Here is a 22121-nt window from a genome sequence, read left to right as displayed (position 1 = left end):
TGACGCCAATCACACAATGTTGTATTACTCCGAAAATAGAAAAACTTCATATAAAGGCTTAAAATGCTTCAGCTGTAACGTTATTTGATGTCAAAGTGGCGCCAAATTGAATGGGGTTTCAATGGGATGGCTAGGTGAACTGGTCTACTATTTAGCCCTCAGATCCGCCATAGTGTCTACACTCTCCGAACGTTCGCCTGCCCCCTTGGTGCTTCACCTCACTGACCTACACTGTGTGCTGTGTGTGTTTCACTAATTCACGGATTGGGATAAATGCAGAGACCAAATTTCCCTCACAGGATCAAAAGAGTATATATATACTTATACTTATACATGAAGAGCTGGCAGTAAGTGTTAAGTGTCAATGCTAACCAGGCTAATAAACAGACCATGCTACCGTGAGTAACGTCGAAGGGTAAAGTCATGTGACGTCTTTTGTAGTCTGTTTATGAAACAAAAGGAGCAATTTCGATTTTTTTAAATAAGGCAAAACAGGGCCTGACACTTTCACAGTTTGAAGATTATTACTGTATACACACTGAAAAATATTTTTGGTGGATAACTTCCCTGATTTGGCTTCACAATACTTTTTTAAAAATAGGTCTATAGGACTTAACATTGGAGCTGCTCTTCAATAGGAACGCAACCACTTGGGGTGCTGGTTTTCACTTTCCCTCCCTATTGTAACACCGTTAAAAGGCTGCTGATGTGTGGATGCAATTTGTCACTCCCTCAAGAAATACACGAGGCCTTGGTTCTCAGTTACTGATGGTTTATTTTCTTCCTTTATTATCCACCGTCAAACTGTTTAAATAACAGTAAAAGAACACAATAAACATTCACTCATAGCACGCATACAAACATCTTCTGAATCACATACTGTACATATGACATAAAAACGCAAACATACCTCGCTGGCTGCACACAATCCATGAGGGAATGCTTTTTTTTGGTCATACAAAAAAGCCTTAAAGTGCCCTTGTATCATGCATAAAATCTTAGAGTTCTTTTAACTCCGTGGTATGCCAGTGTAAGGCCATCCTTAAAAATATTCTTGTTTGCAGTAACAGCCAAAAAATAAATAAAAATGGGTCGTTAGGTAATAATAATAAAAACATTTTTTTTTCAAGATTCAAAGGAAAAAAAAAGTAAAATTTTGGTCATGGTGATTACGTAGGTATGAATTTAGGTGCATCACTGCAAACCTCAATCTGATGCAGATTATATATACTAGCCTTTCTCAAACTTCTTTGACCTGAGGCCCGGTCATGGCAGACTTTGGGGTCATAGGGCTTATCTACATGTACCCAGAAAGAAGGCTACAATAGCTTTTGGCCACGTTATATTGAAATTTGGCTATAGGCCATAGTGTGACATGCATAAAACCAATGGTGTAGAGATGACGCCACAGGGTTTTATTTAAGTGAGTCTACATTTGCATGTAGGCAATTTATATTCACAATACTTAGGCCTACTAAAATAAATATTATTTTATTGCATTTGTATTGGTTGTTTAGAGTAAAAAAGACAATCGGTCGGTATTAACGCAAGTTTACAACCGTCAAGTCGGTCGGACTAAAAGGGGAAAAAAATAAATATTTGGGTCGGTTCTAAATTGACAGGGTCGGTCGGGTTACAGCAAACAAAAATATTTTTAGGGATGGCCTAACCACGAGTCAGCATCTTAACATACGGCATTTGCCTGTCCAGGTGAGCTGTGCAACGCATCCCAATGTCTGTGTGCAACAGGTCATTTATTGACCTTTAGGCCTATGTGACAAATCAACACACACACAAAATAACCCAAAGTTAGACAATTACACAGTTACACAATTCATTACGTTTTCTATGTAGTTAGTTAAAATAAAGGTTCGTACTTCTTCTTTTTCTTCTTCTTCTTGTTCTTATGGCGGTTGGCAAACAACGTCTGGTTGCATTACCGCCACCTTCTGAAATAGAGTGTGGGTCTGAATAATATATTTCCCTACACTAAAATTATCTTGTTCTTCTAAAAAAGGAAAAGAAAAACCCAAAACAAAAATCTCCAGAATGCATACTTATCAGCCAACTCATTCCCTGTTACTCCTTTATGGGCAGGAACCCATACAAGTCCAACATTGACTCCAGCTTTAATTAATGTACTAGCCATTTGGACAATTTATATAACAATGTCTTGTCTAGATTGTGAATTTATGTTCTGAATACTCATCAGAGCTGACGCTGAGCAATTACTAAACTTTTTTGCCTGTTACTCTCAGCCCAGGAGAGCACCATTAAAATAGCAATTAGTTCTGCTGTATAGACTGCTAAATTATCATTAATTCTTTTTTGTGTTGCTACTTTTAACTTAAATAATAGCAAATAACAAAAGCCACCCCCACTCTCACATCCCTTTTGGACCCATCTGTGTACATTATAATCCTATCCCCATATCTTTCACTTAAATACCCCTGCACCACATTACTATCTATATCCCCATTCTTAGCTTCTTCCAAGAGACTGAGATCAACTGAAAGTTCTTCAAGAGTCCATAAAGGAACTCTTGAAAACACTACTGTAGGACTTAGATCTAACAAGGCTATTTCCATCTCATTTGTTTTCTGTTTAATAGTCCACCCAGAACTACTCTTTGTACCATTCTGTCTCTCTTGACACTCTACCAATGTAGATTGACTTAAATGGTCTTCCCTATGACCTTTAAGGTTTGCTCAAAATACCAGACTAAGCTGTTTTTTTTCTTTTTAAAACAAAGCTAGGCTAGCTGCTTCCGATTTTGAAGCATTGGAATTGGCCTGTGTGTGTGTGCGTCTGTATTTGAATGTGTTTGAGGAAGGAAATGTGTGATTGAGACATGTGGGGGTTCAGGGCAGATACAGAACATGTCCATACTCATCATGTGACTGTAAAGAATGCGTCCAATCAAAACATGATACCAGCGTCATGCTTTACTGGAACAGAGGAAGTGCACTGCAGACAGAAGTAGGCTACTCTGGTGTATGTGAGACTTTTTTTAACGCTTCTTTGGAATTTGAAACTCAGGGGAATGAACGATAAAGTGAAGGTAAGATAATATATTTTATATAGGCTATGGTGTGAAGGCTACACTATAGGCTATCACTGACAAGTACATTAGGTTATTTTAGAATTAGAGTTCTTACGGTTACCAAATGTTGGAAGGATGATTCAATAGAGTTTTTTTTTTTTTTAAATATAGTAAAAAAAACCAACATCAACGTGCTAATAGGCTACCATACACAGTAAAACATCACAGTGCTAGTACAAACATGAAGCAATATAAGCATAAGCAATCAACAGCTATTAATTCAAGCAGGAAGACATACAAAAGTTAACGCCTTCAATCAGGAAACACCGATTTGGCTGAGGTCAAAAAGCATTCATAGTTCCTAATAAAGGTACAAAAATAGTAGAATGATAATATGATCATTCCAATACATTAACCTTTTGTATTGCAGTTTTTTACACAGAGTTTACACACATTTTCAGCTTGCTGTAGCTTACACACATTTTTTAAAAAACTGTTGCAATGCAAATCTCCAGCAAAATTACGCACAACATTCAAAATGTAATAAACACATCTTTAAAGCAAGCATTTGCCTCACATTATAAAAACTTTTGTTCTTTGTTTTGACAATACAAACGGAAGGTGGAATGAGACCCATTTTCTGATTGTATTTGATAATGTAAAATGTCACATCTCACCCAAAGATTCTGATTCCTCCCTCGTGAATCAGCCCTGCTGAAAGATCACAATGATATCCCTCTCTCAATTGCTCCTGGTTCTTATGCCCTCTTAGTCTTTTTTGATCTTAACACAGCATCTGACAGCATACGATTGGAGGATGAAGTTGGTTGGTGTACAGGGCCCAGTGTTGAAATGGTTCACAAATGGTTCACATCCTATTTGAGTGATAGAATTGTCTCAGTCAGAATGGGAAGCTGTTCTTCATCCTCTGCTGTCTCTGTCCCCCAAGGTTCCATTTATATTTTCATTATATATGTCCTCCCCTCAACTCCATCTTTAAGAAATAAAATTGGCGGTGTCACTGTTATGCAGATGACACTCAATTGTATCTTCCACCTACTTCTGATAGTGTGTGATGTTACCTGTTTAATCTGGGTGGCATTGAGCTGCGATGTATTGAGTATATTCGATTAGGTTGGATACTTGGATAGGCCCTTTTCTCTTTAGCCCAAATGAGTCCATGATTTCCAAAAAAGAATGGCAAATTTTGATTGGTCTAACCACGGGACTTTTTTCCATGTTACATCCATCCCTTTTAGGCCCAGATAAGACAGTGGTATTTTCTGTATCATGCCTCAATACAATTTTGGCTGCAGTTTTTGAAATGTCCAATTGCCCTCGATTAGTAGAGGAAAAGTACATTTGTGCCAGGGAAGTAGTGGTAAAATAAGAGGTGGGTGAACTATGAATTCTGCAATCTCGGTGAGGTGGACTGCGCCATGCGGTAGTCCTATCGGATTTTTAAAAAGGCATTCAGAACATGTTTGATAATGGTGGAGGTTATTGTACAATATTGGGGATATAGGATAGTATTGGATAATACAGTTTTGAATGTTAAAAGTGAATAAGCTCTTTTGAGAGGTGGATAAACTCTAATAAGAGGTGGGTAGGCCTAAACTCTATTTCTGAAATTTCAGAGGTGGATAAACTGCATTTACTCGCGTTTAGCCTCCACTACATCCTAATTTGTGCTCATAGGCCTATTCCCAGCTCTGTAACAGAAAGGTAATATTTGTATGTAAGCTATTCAATGTAGGCTATAGATATTTTATATCATATATAGCCTACACAACCAAGGGACGGAACTTATCCTCTGAAAGCAGGGCATCTTCATATTTAGTGTTGCGGCAGAGTTGCATAAAGATGTGCAGAGCGTGTTTGCATGTTTGCTTTTTTTTGACTGGCATTGCCCAAGATCAGATGACAACACGTGAGTTGGATTATGTAGGCTAAAATATAAAGGTAGGCCTAAAGCAAACAATAAAGGACAATGTTTAAGCCATTGGACATTATTGAAAGAAAACGATCGCAAAGATATGCAGAATGAATGAATAATGACCTATCACGCTTATAATTAAGTCCTCTGTTTTATAGGCTAAATCAGCATATTACCCTGGGTCATATTGGAAACGTACAGTAGCCTAGCCTACAGGATTATGCTGTAGGCCTAGAGGTCTTTCCTTAATAAGGTAGGCCTACCCAATTTTTTTTCTACAGAGTAGGCCAAAACCAGTGGTCCCCAAACTTTTTCTTCTGAGGACCAGCTCACTATGCCTGGCTCTAAGAGAGGGCCAGAGACTCGGAGTATATTAGTAACCGTAAATAGCTTAGTGCTGTGAACAACAGCAGTCTACCTTAGTGGAATATTCCATTACATTTAATCATAGTCTACTGCAATTTAATACCATTATCTGTGTTTATATTGGAATCATGCCATATCAGTGTAAAATGTAGCTCAAATGAAATAATACTAATACAAAAATAGCATTCCCAAAAGTATTAGCAGGGAGTCCCAAAAGTGTATTTTATTCAAAATGTGTGAACTCTGAACTCTGTGTCTTTGCATACACAGCTCAATTTGTGAACAAGCAATAATCCTACAAATAATTTGAAGTTCTAAAACTATGAGAGTTTTATGAAGTGCTGGCAAAAACATCTGAAATGACCACTTTCACTCACCTGATGAGAACTTATGACTTGAATAGGCTAGAAGTTAGTTAGTTATTAACAATTAATTGATAAACTTGTAGAATACTTTGAGCACTGATGCAGTCAGCATAGGCCTCTTACATTGTTTGCAGGTAGGCCTACATTTCATTCAGTTTTCGATGGCAAACGCAAAACAGCGCCAAAACAATCACCAGTGGACAAAAAGAGTATTACATGTGTACTGTTAAGATTTGCCATAGAGAATGAATGGGAGAAATTACGGAGGTTATAGTTTGACGATGTCGTACTCCCATGCGGGCCAGATGCTATATACCACAGACATGTTTTGGGGGGGGCACCCACAATCAGGTGGCGGGCCATATCCGGCCCGCGGGCCGTAGTTTGGGGATCACTGGCCTAAACATACTAAATGTTGATTATTCACATTACTGTAAGCAAAAGGAATAAAAGCGAGCAGAGGACAATGGACATGGATGCGATCTCTTTCCAGAAAGCTTTGCTGGAAAAAACATAATTAGTTAAGCTATTCGAACTGATGCATATAGGCTAGTTAACATCAGATGGCATAGGCTAGGCCTATACAATGTTTTCAATACTTTTACATAGGCTACAGCTTTTAGGCCATTGATTTTATTTAAACATATGCTAATGATATTGATGAGGGGGTGTTTACAAGGCGGAGACCTAAAACCATCCGGCTGCGCACAAGTTGACGTTCATTTGTGATTTATAATGGGCACATCTGGAAGGGTGGCATATGCACGTGTTTGTGCGTATTTTCTCTGAATCACACATACGATCATTTCAGAAATTATCTAAGATCAAATGAAGGATGGTTTCTACGCAACACTTTTATAAATGAGGCCCCAGATTTGTCAAATTAGCTGTATAATGGAATGAAAAACATGACTAAGAATACCCCATATTGTTGAGCAACTGAAATCCTATATCGGGGAGTACTGGGACAACATTTCAATCTTAAAACTCTAGCAACTGGTCTCCTCAGTTCCTAAACATTTACAGAATTAAATGAGGTATATAACTAATAGGTGAGGCAGCACAGTGGTAAACATTCCCTGTCCCAACTTTTTTTGAAACATGTTGCTGGCATCACATTGAAAATGAACATATATTTTGCATGAAATAGTTCACATTTTCATTTTCAACATTTTATATGTTGTCTGTGTCCTTTCTTGCTGCTAAATATGGGTTTAAATAAGACTTGTGTATTATCATATATTCTGTTTTATTTGCATTTTATACAACGTCCCAACTTTTTCTGATTTGGGGTTCTAAAATATGAACACTGCAAAAACTGCTTATCTAACCAAATGTTATTAATCTTATATGAAGATAAAAACAATCTAGTTGGTATTGTTGTTAGTAAACTACAAAGAGACTTACCAATGTGCTTTTCTGGTAAACTCACAATTTCTAGCAATATAAGAAAGTATGCTTTCTGTAGTTGGGTGATACTTCCTTCTTCTTCTACCACTGTTTCCTTCTACTGCTCTTTGATAAGTAATCATAACGTCTGCACTCTCATCCTCTAGTAATGGTAATCAATGATGCCGTATTAATTCCTACCTACGGTCTCCTCTACACTGTAGCTTGAATGTTATTACTCATTTTTGTAAGTCTGCTAAATTAATAAGTGTAAAATATTTAGTGCAACCTGTCTGCAGCTATGAGGGAGGGCAGTATGGGGTGGGGGAGACACCACTCCGAAATATTTTGAATTTGGCCTGCATTTTGAATGCTGGTTGTGACAAATGCTACCCATAACTATTAAATACTATTATCCTGCCATGTTGTCCTCTTTTAGTGTGAATGCGGTCAGGACATCTGAGTGATCTGAGTAAAACTGAAGAGATGGCTGCAGGGGGATCATCTACTGGTGAGTCCATCACTCTGATACCCTAATGGAACATGTCCATCACTCTGATACCCTAATGGAACATGTACATCACTCTGATACCCTAATGGGAAGTATGCTTAAATATTTCTTAAGTTATTTTCCTGTGTCATGAATAATTTGTACGGCAATCTATTATTATTTCATCACTATTTTTCAAATATGTCTGGGGAGCTCAAGTGTTTCCTGAAAGCTTGACAGTGTATGTTGTCTCCCTGTGTTGTCTCATGACCAGGTGATATCCCCCATCTCTCCGAATTGAGGATTGTGCTGCTGGGGAACAGAGAAGCTGGGAAGAGTTCAGCAGGAAACACCATCCTGGGCAGAGAGGAGTTTGACCCTGATGTGAGAACACTGCAGTGTGTGAAGAGACAGGGAGAGGTAGCAGGGAGACAGGTCACTGTGGTGGACACTCCAGGATGGAAGGATTATGATCTCAATATTTCTATGGATTCTCCTAACCTCCTGAAACAGGAGATTGTTGTCAGTGTGACTCTGTGTCCTCCAGGACCTCATGCTTTTCTGCTGGTCATCCATGAGAACATGACCTTCACAGAGGCAGAGAGAAATGCCACATCAAACCACCTGAGTCTTCTGGGCCATGGAGCCTGGAAACACTCTCTAGTTCTGTTCATTCAGGAGACTCCTGCAGAAGAGAAAGCCTTTGATGTTAAAGGGGGAATGTTCCAGTGGCTTGTAGATAAATGTGGGAATAGATATCATGTCCTTAACATCAAGATTAAGGATGATACGCAAATCACAGAGCTGCTGGAGAAGATAGAAGAGATGGTGGCAGGAAACAGTGGCCGTCACTATGAAATAAACAGAGAAATATTACAGAAGGTTGAAGAGAAGAGGACAGAAGAAGAGAGGAGAGCAGAGGAGAGAAAAATCCAGAGACAGGGTGAGTTAAATGTAACAATTAATTTGTATAAATGATATTGGGGCAGTGGTAGCATAGTGGTTAACTAGCTGGGCTAGCATGCAGTAACCAGAAGTTTTCACTGTTGTACCCCTGAGCAATAATGTAATATTTTAGAACTTGATAATGAAATATTCAGATTGTTGTTAGGATTGTACCAGTGTTACAGTTGTAATATACTAGATCACTTAGGATTATGTTGTGTTTTCTAAACAAAGTTACTCAGTTTAAATGTTCAGTAAAAAGTCTTCCAGAAGACTTTTGGATCTGGATCTTAAATAATTGTATACATTGAAGTGAAATAAATGGAAACAAAAGAGAAATATCATTGAGGTAACTTTGCATACTGAACTTCACATTTCATCCAAAAAGATTTTTTTTTGGTCCAGACAGCTATCCAATCTCTTCACTAGATCCTCATCAGAGGTTTTACCTCCACGAGTCTCCAAATTCTATAAATCAGACAGAAGTATAAACGGTAACAATCGTATCAAGGCACTGTGACCTGTAGGTTGTGTTTAGACATTTAAATCAACACACAAACACACACATACACACAGTTGTTTGCTTAAATTCTCCATTTACTGTGCACGGATTCCAGAACTCAGAATTGTGTTGCTGCTGCACAGAACATCTGGGAAGAGTTCATCAGGAAACACCATCCTGGGCAGAGAGATGTTTGACCTGAAGAGAAGAACAGCTCAGTGTGTGAAGAGACAGAGAGATGTAGCAGGCAGACAGGTCACTGTAGTCGAGGCTCCAGAATGGTGGAATAATCGCAACCTCAAAGACACTCCTGAGCTCACTAAACAGGAGATTGTGCTCAGTGTGTCTCTGTGTCCTCCAGGACCACATGCTGTCCTACTTGTCATAGATATTGATGATTCTTTCACAATTGAAAAAATAATAAATATTCAGGAACACCTAGAGCTTCTCGGTGGTGCTGTCTGGAGTCACACCATGGTGCTGTTCACCCATGGAGACTGGCTGGGAAACACAACGATTGAGCAGTACATAGAGAGTGAAGAGGCCCTGCAGTCTCTAGTAGAGAAATGTGGGAACAGATATCATGTCCTCAACAATAACAATAGAGGTGACATTACTCAGATTACAGACTTACTGGAGAAAGTAGATGAGATGGTAGCAGGAAACAAAAACTGTCACTTTGAGATGGACCGAAAGAGACTGGAGGAAGTGAAGGAGAGGAGGAGGAATGAAGAACAGAGAGCAACAGAAAGACGGATGAAGGTGGAGAAGCAAAGACAACACCTCCAGTCACTAAAGCGTAAGTTATATTTGTACTGAAAAACCCTCAATTTTTATTGAGTTAAATAATCTTAAGGGTCTGGCCGATGAATAATGTAATGGGCCAACTCGAGGGGCGGCACCAAGCATTTGAAAATCTCAGTGCACGCAATTGGATAACACAATACGACCAATGTTTACTGACTGATTCCGGACTTCGACGCAATTGGATAACACTACTGTCATCTGTTTAGCTCGCCTCTGGCCTATATCAGATACACCAATGTGATTGGCTCGCCGCAATACAAGTGACAAAAGTAACGTGCATCATTACTCATTGCCTTGCCAGAGTGTCTCGCAGAGACAATTCAAATTGTGCTCTTGCAAGAACTCTGGATTTTCCAGGGTAGCAACATTGTAAATTTGCTTTACATTTGATAGGCTAGATTTTATCTGCCTGTTATTTTTAGCTTCAAATTTTTTTTTAGATCATGTGCACCACAGGGTGTAAGTCCTTGTGAAAAAGAAAGACACATCAGTTTACACACTGAGGTTTACACATCAGTCAGGCCACTGTCAACTGTATCTCCAAAGATGCACCAACATTTACCAGTGGGGCTGTAAGTGGTGTTTACAAGGTGTATGCACTTAAGGTGGTTAATTAATTAATTAAAATCCACAAAGTCATATAATGTGAAATATATGTATATATTCTTTTCAGCAGGGAATTCATCCCCGTGGCCAGAGTTTAGAGTTGTGCTGCTGGGATACAGAAATGCTGGGAAGAGTTCATCAGGAAACACCATCCTGGGCAGAGAGGAGTTTGACCTGAAGAGAAGAACAGCTCAGTGTGTGAAGAGACAGGGAGAAGTAGCAGGCAGACAGGTCACTGTAATCGAGGCTCCAGGATGGTGGAGGAATATCAACCTCGAAGCCACTCCTGAGCTCACTAAACAGGAGATTTTGCTTAGTGTGTCTCTGTGTCCTCCAGGACCTCACATTCTCTTACTGCTTGTACAAGTAGATGATTCTTACACGCAGGATGATATTAGAAACATCCAAGAACATCTGGAGTTTCTCAGAGACAGAGTCTGGAGTCACACCATGGTGCTGTTTACCTGTGGAGACTGGCTGGGAGACACAGCCATTGAGCAGTACATTGAGAGTGAAGAACACCTCAGATATCTGGTAGAGAAATGTGGGAACAGATATCATGTTCTCAACAATCAGGACAAAGGTGACAGAACACAGATCACTGAGCTGATGGAGAAGATGGAGGAAATTATCTCTGGAAACGGAGGCCGTCACTATGAGATGGACAGAAAGAGACTGGAGGAAGTGGAGGAGAGGAGGGAGAAAGAAGAAGAGAGAGCAACAGAGAGAATGATGAAGGTGGAGAGGCAAAGACAAGACCTCCAGTCACTGAAGCGTGAGTTGTATTTGTACTGAAAAACCCTCACTTTTTATTGACTCAAACAATCTTAGTCTCCAGGTTATAAAGCATTACATTACAATTGTGAATATATAAATAATTATGACAATGGTAAATTGAGTGAAATAACAAAATTAATGAAGTTTGAAATTAGCACTATGTAATAGCCTGGCTAGCGCCACCACTTCTCAATGAGACGTGGTCTGGGAACCAAACGTTAATTTTCTCGTATTTGAAAAAAAATGCCCAGATCCGTTTATTGGGTGCCACGGATGTCTATCACATGCGTCTGTGCATAACTCATTCCCTATCTCAGGCGAAAATTTGCTCCATGGTCTCCAGGCTGCCTTAGCAGCGTGAATCAAATCGCGCGCAAGGCAGCATGGGAACACCCAGGCTAACTATGTAACATAATGGTTTGTTTTACTAATGTTTCAGGGTACTGCAACTGATATTATCTTCGAATAAATTAATTTTGATAGTGTATGTGTTATAGTTATGGTTACGCTTTTGTCCAAAGCGGCATACAAATACAAAACAATATAACAGGGAATAAATGAAGATATTGGTCAGACTTTAATAAGGAGAATAGCAATAATAAACAACAATGTCAATTCAATCAATAGCCTAATGAAATAAATAATGAAAATGAGGGAAAAAAGCAATAATAAACAATAATGTCCATTCAATCAATAATATAAAAACAATAACATGGTAAGACTTCATTAAAGAAGCCCTATGCAACAATTTTAGCCCAAATGACCTTAATTATGCAGGTTGAGAGTCGTTCTGATGGTTCTACAACACTTTTTGGGTCGTTTGGTGGGTGCTTCGTCTCCCCCTAGTGCTTCTCCGCGGAAAAAACGAATATGCAACTTTCTGGTCGCGGACCGAACACAACCGGATGTAACTCAGCGGAAGTATCCAAACGCGCCTCGAAAATGTAGTCAGATTGTAGTTTCTAAGAAGACTGCAAAACGGACTCCGACTTGGCTTTGTTGCTGTTGAAATTGTAAGTAGCCTACGCTTGGGTGAACTTCGTTTTTGTAATGTGATTTGATAGTTTCTTGAACAATATGCTTGCTCGACCGTTTTATTGTGAGTCCTGTATGTGTTTACCTTGGTTTCTTGATGGCTAGCTGGCTAGCTAGTGGGGTTTAGCATAGTGGTCACTTGCTACCGAAGCTGCAGGGGGAGCTATGTCGTGAAAAATGCGAGCCCAAATCAGGCGAAAACCCAGAAACAGCCAAGGAATAACCAGACCTGCATAGGGCATCTTTAAGGAGAATATCAATAATAAACACAATCAATTAATCAACAGCCTAATGAAAATAAAACAATATTATACAAACTATAACGCATAAGAAGCGCTTAATGAACTGTTGAACAGATGTGCCTATAGACCCCTCTTAAAAGACCTAAAACTATCACAATAACGGAGAGCACTGGGCAACTCATTCCAACATAGAACCATTGAGGAAAAGAGTCTTGAATTTGACTTAGCGTTTATGACTAGTCGACACAACAGACGCTCATCAGAAGACCGCAGTGGGCGGTTGGGGATGTACATGCAGACCCCTACGCACACGCATCAGCGAACACCGTAGCAATATTAGAAGCGGTGATGAGTGAAATCCTGTCGCCGCACATTTTAAGAAATTTGCGCACAACATCAGTTCCCTGCGTTACATATTTAAAACGAGACATCTGTAGTTTCGCCTTTTTCTTGTCAATCAACTTCCCGTGACACGCAAGGTTTCAAGATGGCGGCGCCCGGAAACTTTGTGAAGGTACTGTCTGTAAAAATCGTTTTGTAAATAAACTACCTGTGCTTTTTCAAAGTTCTCAATGTATTGTTTTAAATGTCAGGGCCCTCGGAAGTCTATCAATGAAGTGTGGAGCTTGTAAATGGTGTAAAATAGTGATTTATTTGCATGGCTAGCCCGATGCCCGAGGCACCCCCATTGTAAGCCTGTTGGTAGCATCGGTATCAGTCCCATATCAGCCCCATATCAGTAAAGTTACTCAGACCGCCTATTTTCCACCTGAGAAACATTGCCAAAGTGCGGTCCTTTTTAACTCAACAGCATGCAGGAAAAACGAATCAATGGCTTTATCAATAGCAGGCTAGACTACTGCAATGCACGTTTTACTGGTCTCCCCAAAAAACATATAACATATTGGAACTCATACAGAACTCTGCTGCTAGACTTTTAACTAAGACCAAGAAGAGAGAATACATCACCCCTGTGTTAGCTGAACTGTACTGGTTCCCTGTTTCCTATAGAATTGATTTTAAGGTTATGTTAATTACTTACAAAGTTCTGAATGACATAGCAACATTATATATTAGCCTGGAAAATCCAGACCCTGATAATCTAGAAAGATTAAGGGTCTGACCACGAACAATGTAATGGCCCAACTCGAGGGGCGGCAACAAGCATGCATTTAAAAATCTCACTGCACGCAATTGGATAACACTAGACCATGTTTACTCTGAATGATTTTGGACTTCGACGCAATCGGATAACACTACGACCAATGTGTACTTTCCTCCAACGTTGCAGCGCTGTCTTCATCGCTTTAGCTGGTTCCCCGGAATGTTGGGGATCTGAAAACATACTTGCATAAGAGAGCCTTTAGTTAACTCATTATTTTGTAGACTACTTGTTCAGATTATTGTACATTTGACTGCTGCCAATAGAGCAGGTTTCTTCCTTGCCACAGTTACCATATGGCGTGCTTGTACAGGGTTAAGGCTGCTGGTTGTTGTGTTTCTTAAACCTCTGTATGTAAAGTCATACAATCACAACACATACTAAGATCATACTAAGGCTAACCGCTTAGATTCCGCATCAACGGGGCCTAAGCATTTATTAGCAAAGTCTAATATACTACTATACTACTAAGTATTTCTGATATCTTGCTTATTGGATCATAAACAGCCACAGCAACGGAGAGGAACGACTGATAATGACTCTTCTCTATTATTCTGTTACATGCTCCAACTGTAAAGCACTTTGAGCTGCATTCTGTGTATGAAAGGTGCTATACAAATAAAGCTTATTATTATTATTATTATTATTATTATTATTATTATTATTATTATTAGCTGTATCACCAAAAGGCACCAGATAGCATATAGGCAACATCTTACCAGTCCCAGCAGGGCTGTTGGTGGTGATTGCAAACATTGCCTTTTAGGTAGTTAGCTCGCAAGATTAAATCCAAATCTCCTCATGTCTTGTCATGTATTATGGTGTTATGTTTCTTAATAAGTATAAGTATATATCAGGGTTCCTACGCAGTATGGAAAACCTGGAAAAGTATGGAATTTGATTTTAGTAATTTCCAGGTCTGGATAAGTATGGAAAAAAGAAACAAGGGTACAGTATGGAGAAATATTTGTGTTTCCAGACTATTGCATTTGCAGTACTAATCAATTCACTCAGGTCATAATGAACCATTCCTACTGTTGTGTAGCTTAACTGTCAGTCCCCATCGTCAAGATACAACTAAGATACAACTAAAAATGACTCAGCTAAATGGACGAATTTTAAATGTCATTTTTTAATTCACTTCAGTTGTCCATACCTTTGTTTTCACCGAGTTATCCCAAACCAGATGTGGCCACAATGTCGAGAATATGGTCAGAAAAATCTACCGAGAAGTTTGGAAATTTGAGTATGGAAAAAGTATGGAATTTTGAAATGGAAAATGTGTAGGAACCCTGATATATACTCTTTTGATCCCGTCAGGGAAATTTGGTCTCTGCATTTATCCCAATCCGTGAATTAGTGAAACACACTCAGCACACAGTGAACACACAGTGAGGTGAAGCACACACTAATCCAAGCGCAGTGAGCTGCCTGCTACAGCGGCGCTGTGAGGGGTTAGGTGCCTTGCTCAAGGGCACTTCAGCCGTGCCTACTGGTCAGGGTTCGAACCGGCAACCCTCCAGTTACAAGCCCGAAGCGCTAACCAGTAGGCCATGGCTGCCCCACGTAATGTAACCAGAGATGAGTGACCACATTGCATGATAGGAATCAGTGTACGCTCTCATATTAATCACCATGGCAATACAATATGACTGTTTAAAATAAAAATTGTTTAAAAGACAACATAGCACATGTACAACTTATTTATTAATTCTATTTAGCAGGAAAAGTATCCCACCAGTCAGAGTTCAGAGTTGTGCTGCTGGGATACAGAACATCTGGGAAGAGTTCATCAGGAAACACCATCCTGGGCAGAGAGGAGTTTGACCTGAAGAGAAGAACAGCTCAGTGTGTGAAGAGACAGGGAGAAGTAGCAGGCAGACAGGTCACTGTAGTCGAGGCTCCAGGATGGTGGAGGAATATCAACCTCAAAGACACTCCTGAGCTCACTAAACAGGAGATTGTGCTTAGTGTGTCTCTGTGTCCTCCAGGACCTCACATTCTTTTACTGCTTGTACAAGTAGATCATTCTTTCACGCAGGATGACATTAGAAACATTGAAGAACACCTGGAGCTTCTCAGTGACAGAGTCTGGAGTCACACCATGGTGCTGTTTACCCGTGGAGACTGGCTGGGAAACGCAACCATTGAGCAGTACATTGAGAGTGAAGAACACCTCAGATATCTGGTAGAGAAATGTGGGAACAGATATCATGTCCTCAACAATGAGGACAAAAGTGACAGAACACAGATCACAGAGCTGATGGAGAAGATGGAGGAAGTCATCTCTGTAAACAGAGTATGTTACTATGAGATGGACAGAAAGAGAGTTGAAGAAATGAAGGAGAGGAGAAAACAGCAGATGCAGAGAGCAGAGGACACACAGATGTGTGTCTACAAGCAGAGATCTGCTTTTCAATTCTCAGGAAGTGAGTATATTGATTTTAATGTAATTTGACTTTCATTGATATTAACACTTTGAGTGCCAAAGACGCAATATTGTGTTTTTTTTGTTCCCATGCGTGGAGTGCCAAAAACAAAAATATATATAGCGTTTTTAGCTTTTTTTTCTAAATTACAAAAATAGACACTCTAACACACCTTATGTGAACTGAAATAGATGACGATCAAAAACTCATGAAAATGCACGATCTGGACATTTTATCTGGACATTTGATCATAACTCGGCTTTTGATGGTTGCCGCTTTGGGTCGAATCAATGACGCATGCATGGCAGGTCAAAACCAGGCCATTTATTTTCGTGGGTTTATCAATAGGTGGCAGTCTCGCCAGGTCTCGCTAGGTCACTTCCCGGACACTTTACAGGCAACACCTCAAATTTCCTAAAAGGCACTAAATCTCCATTTCTAGAAAAAAAAACAGGGATTTTGATGAAAACTAGCCACTGTTTAGCTTGGGATTTCTCAGGAACGGAGGCATGTAGAAATAAACGGTTTGTACCCACTGAGAGCTTAAAGTCTCACCTTACAAACGAGCCAAAGTATGTGTCCATAGCTATAACATAGAATACGCTGTGGCTCTACAAAAATTGTCAACAATGATCTAGATTGCTGGCACTCTGGGAATCAGTAAAAGTGGAAACATTGGGGGGGGGTATTTTTTATATGCTGAGTCTATATTGTTCATACTGCATATCCAGATTTATTCTGCTCTCATAATGGTATTGCTAACACACTACACATATCACTACTGTGAATCATACCACTGCACTATAGCACTATAGATCATAAACTGCTTTTTTGCACTTCTGGTTAGACACTAACTACATTTAGTATAAGTATAAGTATATATACTCTTTTGTTCCCGTGAGGGAAATTTGGTCTCTGCATTTATCCCAATACGTGAATTAGTGAAACACACTCAGCACACAGTGAACACACAGTGAGGTGAAGCACACACTAATCCCGGCGCAGTGAGCTGCCTGCAACAACAGCGGTGCTCGGGGAGCAGTGAGGGGTTAGGTGCCTTGCTCAAGGGCACTTCAGCTGTGCCTACTGGTCGGAATTCGAACCAACAACCCTCCGGTTCCAAGTCCGAAGCGCTAACCAGTAGGCCACGGCTGCCCCATTTCGTTGTCTCTGTACTGATTTTGAATCTAATCTAATTTAATCTAATGTTATGTGGAAATATTATATTGTAAATGGCATTATTAATTGTTTTGAAATATTTCATTAATATTACCACAATTAGTATGTTTCTTTCCTCAGTGGGTTCTATTTTAGTCTGAAGAGTGGAGCATGAGTGTGTTTGGTGTTTGTTTGAATCCTCTGTTGTTATTTTGACAGGGACATGGAAAGTGCATCGTTCACAAAAATTGTGCTGGGTCTAAGAAAAGGCCCAATGTGTTTTTGTACTCTATATATTAATTCATATTAAAATATATGAACTGGGCTCGTGACTATACCCATTAATCTAAACGTTATCATACCATAACAATAAATACCACTACACTGCCCTCTGTTGGACAAAAATATCACTGCAGCCAGTGTTGTCCAGTATGGGTTAGTGGAGTTAGCAGTAGTGACACACTCATCTGTTACTACCGTGGTGGTTGCCAACGGTCAACTTGCCAACCTCTTATACAGTGATGCATTTTTCTATTTCTCAACAGGTGATGCTCCATTCTTCTCAAGTGTGAGGGTTGTGCTTTTGGGATATTATGATGCTGGGAAGAGTTCATCAGGAAACACCATCCTGGGCAGAGAGGAGTTTGACTTGAAGATAAGAACAATTCGGTATATAAAGAGACAGAGAGAAGTAGCAGGCAGACAGGTCACTGTAGTGGACACACCAGGGTGGGGGAGAAATGAGACCCTCAGAGACACTTCCTGGAAAACCAAACAGGACATTGTCCAAAGTGTGTCTCTTTGTCCTCCAGGACCGCATGCAGTCCTTCTAGTCATACGTGTAGATTTTACTTTCACAGAGGCCTACGCAAAAAGTGTCAGGGACCATTTGGAACTTCTTGGTAAACATGTTTGGAGTCACACAATTGTCCTTTTCACCAATGGAGACTGGCTGGGAGACACATCTATTGAACAGTACATTGAGAGTGAAGGAGAAACCCTGGAGTGGATCCTTGGGAAATGTGGGAACAGATATCATGTCCTCAACAACAAGGACTGGACTGATGATACACAAGTAACAGAGCTGCTGGAGAAAATAGAACAGATGGTGGTAAGAAACAGAGGAGCTCACTATGAAAGACCACAAGAAGAGAAACCAAAAGAAGAGGAAAAGGATAAAAGGGACAAGAAGGGGACAAGATGGGCGATTCTCTTCAGAGGTGCGTTATGACACAGTATCCCCACTTAATTAATGGGTCATTCTGTGTCAAATCATCACACTTTTGGACTGCATCACCACAGATTTGAATGAAACTTGGAATGCTGATTTTTCTAAAAAAGTCATGAAACTGACTGAAAAAATATGATACCTATTTGTATGATCTATCTGTGTAATCTATTCATTTTATCAACTCAATGCAATTGTTAGAGTGCTGTGCTTATGTTATGATACCCAAGCTTAGTCACCACTACTGTAGCTAAGAAATTATGAGTAAATATAGGACCTCTTATCTTGTTAGTTACACTACTAAATTAACTGTTTTTATGTTTTATTTATAGATTTGCTGAAACGGAATAGAACAGATGACCAGAACAGAGACATTGATAAGGCTGCAGCACGATTGGAAGAGTTGAGTCTACAGGGAAGCATGAAAACTCCCCCAGAGAGTGAGTACTAAATTACTCTCTGTGAAAAATACATAATGCCAGTGTGACCAGGAGGAGTAGTGCCAGCATTTAGGAATGATACTGTAGCTATAACGCATAATGTATGCTGTAACTGCATAGGCAGCATGGGAACACCCAGGCTAGTAACTGCAAGAGATAGATAGACAAAACAAAACAAAGGATGTCTTTTAAAAATAAAACAGTGTGTATGCTGCTCTCAATCAGGCTGTTTAGAAAAAGGTACAGTACCAGTTAGTCATAAACTGATCAGGAGACACTGCTGTGGCAATGCTGATAAATACCCTTACAAAAATGAAATGTTTGCGGTAGATTTGCAGAAAAATTGGGAGTGATTTGCGGTAAAACAAATGAGTTCACTGGAAAATATTGTCAGAAGTTTGCCAGTGTTGGCCGCTATAGGCAAACTTCCAGCAAGCAAGTTCTGGCAACAAACCAGTTCCCAACAAACGTAACATGCGCAAATCAAAAAGTAGGTGAAAAGTAATACCTTAAAAAATAGCAAGGAATATCCGCACACAAGCTCTCTTTTTTCTGTTTATTAGAGTTACACCATAATATAAGTCAGACTGATAGTCTGATGTTAAGGCTCAAAAATGTTACATTAGGGTATATTCCTTGCTATTTTTTAACAGCAAGAAGTTTGCCAGTATATGACACACATTTGATGCACATTTGCTGCAACATTGCTAAAGGTTAACAACTGTTTGCCAGAAACCTAAATTTGCATGTGAAAGTATGACCTTGCCACAAATTTGCGCTAACTGTTCGCCAGAAACCTGAAATTTCTGCAAGGATATAAAACAAGAAAGGCCACTATGCACCAAGCAGACTTCAAAGTCCACACTGAGATGCCGGCTGACTGAGTTGCCATGTGTTGCCACTTGAGAAATGTGGTGGGAAATTAGAACTGCTTGCAGTGGAAATTCTGTATTTCAAATGGTCAGTGCTTGAAGTGGAGAAAAAAAGGTTCCGGTACTCATCATTCACATATATCGTACGGTGTATCGATTATCAGCGAATGTATCAGCTAGTATCGATACATCAAATAGGCTATTATATTCTTCATTCTTACAGTGATTTGCGGTGTATCGATTATCAGTGAATGTATCAGCTAGTATCGATACATCAAATAGGCTACTATATTCTTCATTCTTACAGTGAATAAAAGATACTAAGGGCCCTATCATTACAGTCTAATGGCGGCCTTACATTGTACGATTTTGGTATGTTTTCACAGTCAGCGACTACATTTCCAAAGTCGGACAGAAATCATGGGAGCGCGCTCCCGTCAACTAGATCGTTAAGTGTAAGGTGCCAATCTTAGCAGTTTTAAGTCAGTCGGAATTAGTCCTTTTCTAGTTTTGCCGTTACGACAATATCAAACATGTTTGATATTATCGCAAGTCTTTCTAGTCGTGGCTCATGCAAATAGTGAACTATAAAAACCATGACTTCTCTCTCTCCAACACCAAACAGGAAGGGGCAAAGTAGGCGACAGCTGTATGATTATTTGTTATTCTTATATTTGTCATTTCTTATACATATTTAGTCGGCTCTTCCACGTGACAGAACAACTCTATCGGTTAGGAATGTCACGCATGAAACAATGCTGCAGAAACACGAAAATACGACTTTGAGACTATAATTTCAGTTCCTGTTTATCTATTGCATGATAATTATATGGTAATAATTTAAAAGAATCTAGTTGCAGTCTTGTAAATAGTGACCCGGCAAGATCCCTAGTCATTGCAAAATCATAGTATGTGACTTAAAACTCTACTACTTGTCTTTAGATGTGAGAGGGTCTGAGACTGTAGTCTTTCAAAAATCTTTTCCAAATCTTTGCAAATCTTTCTAAAGTCTCTCAGTGTAAAGAGGGCTTAAAGCGCATCGTCACTAGTCAAACGCTTATTCAAATTTAGTAGGATGTCCAGTCCACAATGGGAGTGTTTTCGTTATCAAACGTTGAGCGCATGGCGCAACAAGGTGTTCCTAGGTTTCTTAATCAGTCATGGGTGTGATTGGGGCGTAACATCATTTAAACCAATGAGAATGACATCTGTCATTCCCTTTCACGGTGCAAAGCACAACATCAAAGAATGCATCAGTATTTTGACAGTCTGACATTTGAAGGAGTCTGCTTGCGAGACCGTATGGAACAGTCATTCCACTAAACCATGCTTTACTAAAACTTAGCATAGCCTTTAAGCATTTGCACTCATCTATTATTTGAACTCATTGGCAAAGTGAAACTAACTTCACCATGGTGTCAGTCAACGACAAGGCAGTTATACGCAGTAAGTTACTTTCACTATTGACTGACAATGGGTTACCATCAAAAACATAGGCTGGAAAAAGCAACACTTACCCTAAAATTTTTCGAATGACTGAATAAAATAACGTTTATCCTGCAGAGTTGCTTATTATATCTCGTGATAGTGCGTCTTCAGCTGTGCTCTCGCCTAATCACTTTTAACCGTCATTACCAATTTGCAAATGCATTGTGAGATGTATTTCGTAATATCTTTATTCTAATTGTGTTTCCCATTGTAGCCTAATCGTGTAATTTCTAATGTTTTGCATGGATGTGCGCTGGTGTGCGTTCATGGAGGATAGAAGGATGGTGCGTTGTGCACCCACCAATATGACTGTTGTTGACAATGCGCTCTTAAAATAACATAAACCACTCGCCATAGACTTCTGACCAGGTTTCTCTCTCTATTTCTCTTGGCGTAATCAGGCTTGGAATTTCTCCATTTTAGAGGCAAGGCCACTTGGCCTTCAGTTGGGCATATTTGGTGGGGGGCATAAAGGCCACATGTCAGGGTACCAAGGCCAAAGTTAACTATACAGTAGTAGGCTATAAAAATGATCAAAGTTGTATTTAGCCTATTCACAGCAGTAGACCTGCATCACTGTATGAAACATATTATATAGAACCAGGGTAGGAATTTCACGGCGGCCACGACGGCCATGGCCGTCGTAGCCCCTTGGGTTGGCCGTGAGGCCCCTTTGAAAATCAGAGGTTTACAGGCCACGGTGGCCTTGGTGTCCCCTTCTTTCAATATTCTGCGTCCTACTAATAGCGATTTTTATTTAGCCTGTGGCCTGTCAAAATTATCTTAGCATTCACAGCGCAAATTAATTTAGTCTTTTACGCAGTGGAGAAAGTGACAGCGC

The 22121-nt window shown here is 39.7% G+C and overlaps 1 protein-coding gene across 1 annotated transcript in view; it reads left to right on the top strand.

Moving 5' to 3' along the window:
• Positions 1–2974: 2974 nt before the first annotated feature.
• LOC143101174 (uncharacterized) overlaps positions 2975–22121 on the top strand; it is a 31771-nt gene continuing 12624 nt past the window's right edge. Inside the window, exons 1-8 of the mRNA XM_076264576.1 lie at positions 2975–3061; positions 7539–7610; positions 7864–8532; positions 9152–9835; positions 10517–11224; positions 15387–16094; positions 17798–18472; positions 18813–18920. Of these exons, the coding sequence (XP_076120691.1) occupies positions 7544–7610; positions 7864–8532; positions 9152–9835; positions 10517–11224; positions 15387–16094; positions 17798–18472; positions 18813–18920 (3619 nt within the window). The 5' untranslated portion in view covers positions 2975–3061; positions 7539–7543. The remainder of the gene's footprint in view (positions 3062–7538; positions 7611–7863; positions 8533–9151; positions 9836–10516; positions 11225–15386; positions 16095–17797; positions 18473–18812; positions 18921–22121) is intronic.

Source organism: Alosa pseudoharengus, unplaced genomic scaffold (assembly GCF_046254945.1).
Source record: "Alosa pseudoharengus isolate Yale_2024_CS ecotype anadromous, Long Island Sound unplaced genomic scaffold, YU_APseudo_1.1 YU_APseudo_1.1_scf_30, whole genome shotgun sequence".
Classification (NCBI taxonomy): Eukaryota; Metazoa; Chordata; class Actinopteri; order Clupeiformes; family Clupeidae; genus Alosa; species Alosa pseudoharengus.
Note: the sequence above shows the minus strand (reverse complement) of the source record. Positions and strands in the feature narration are given on the sequence as shown.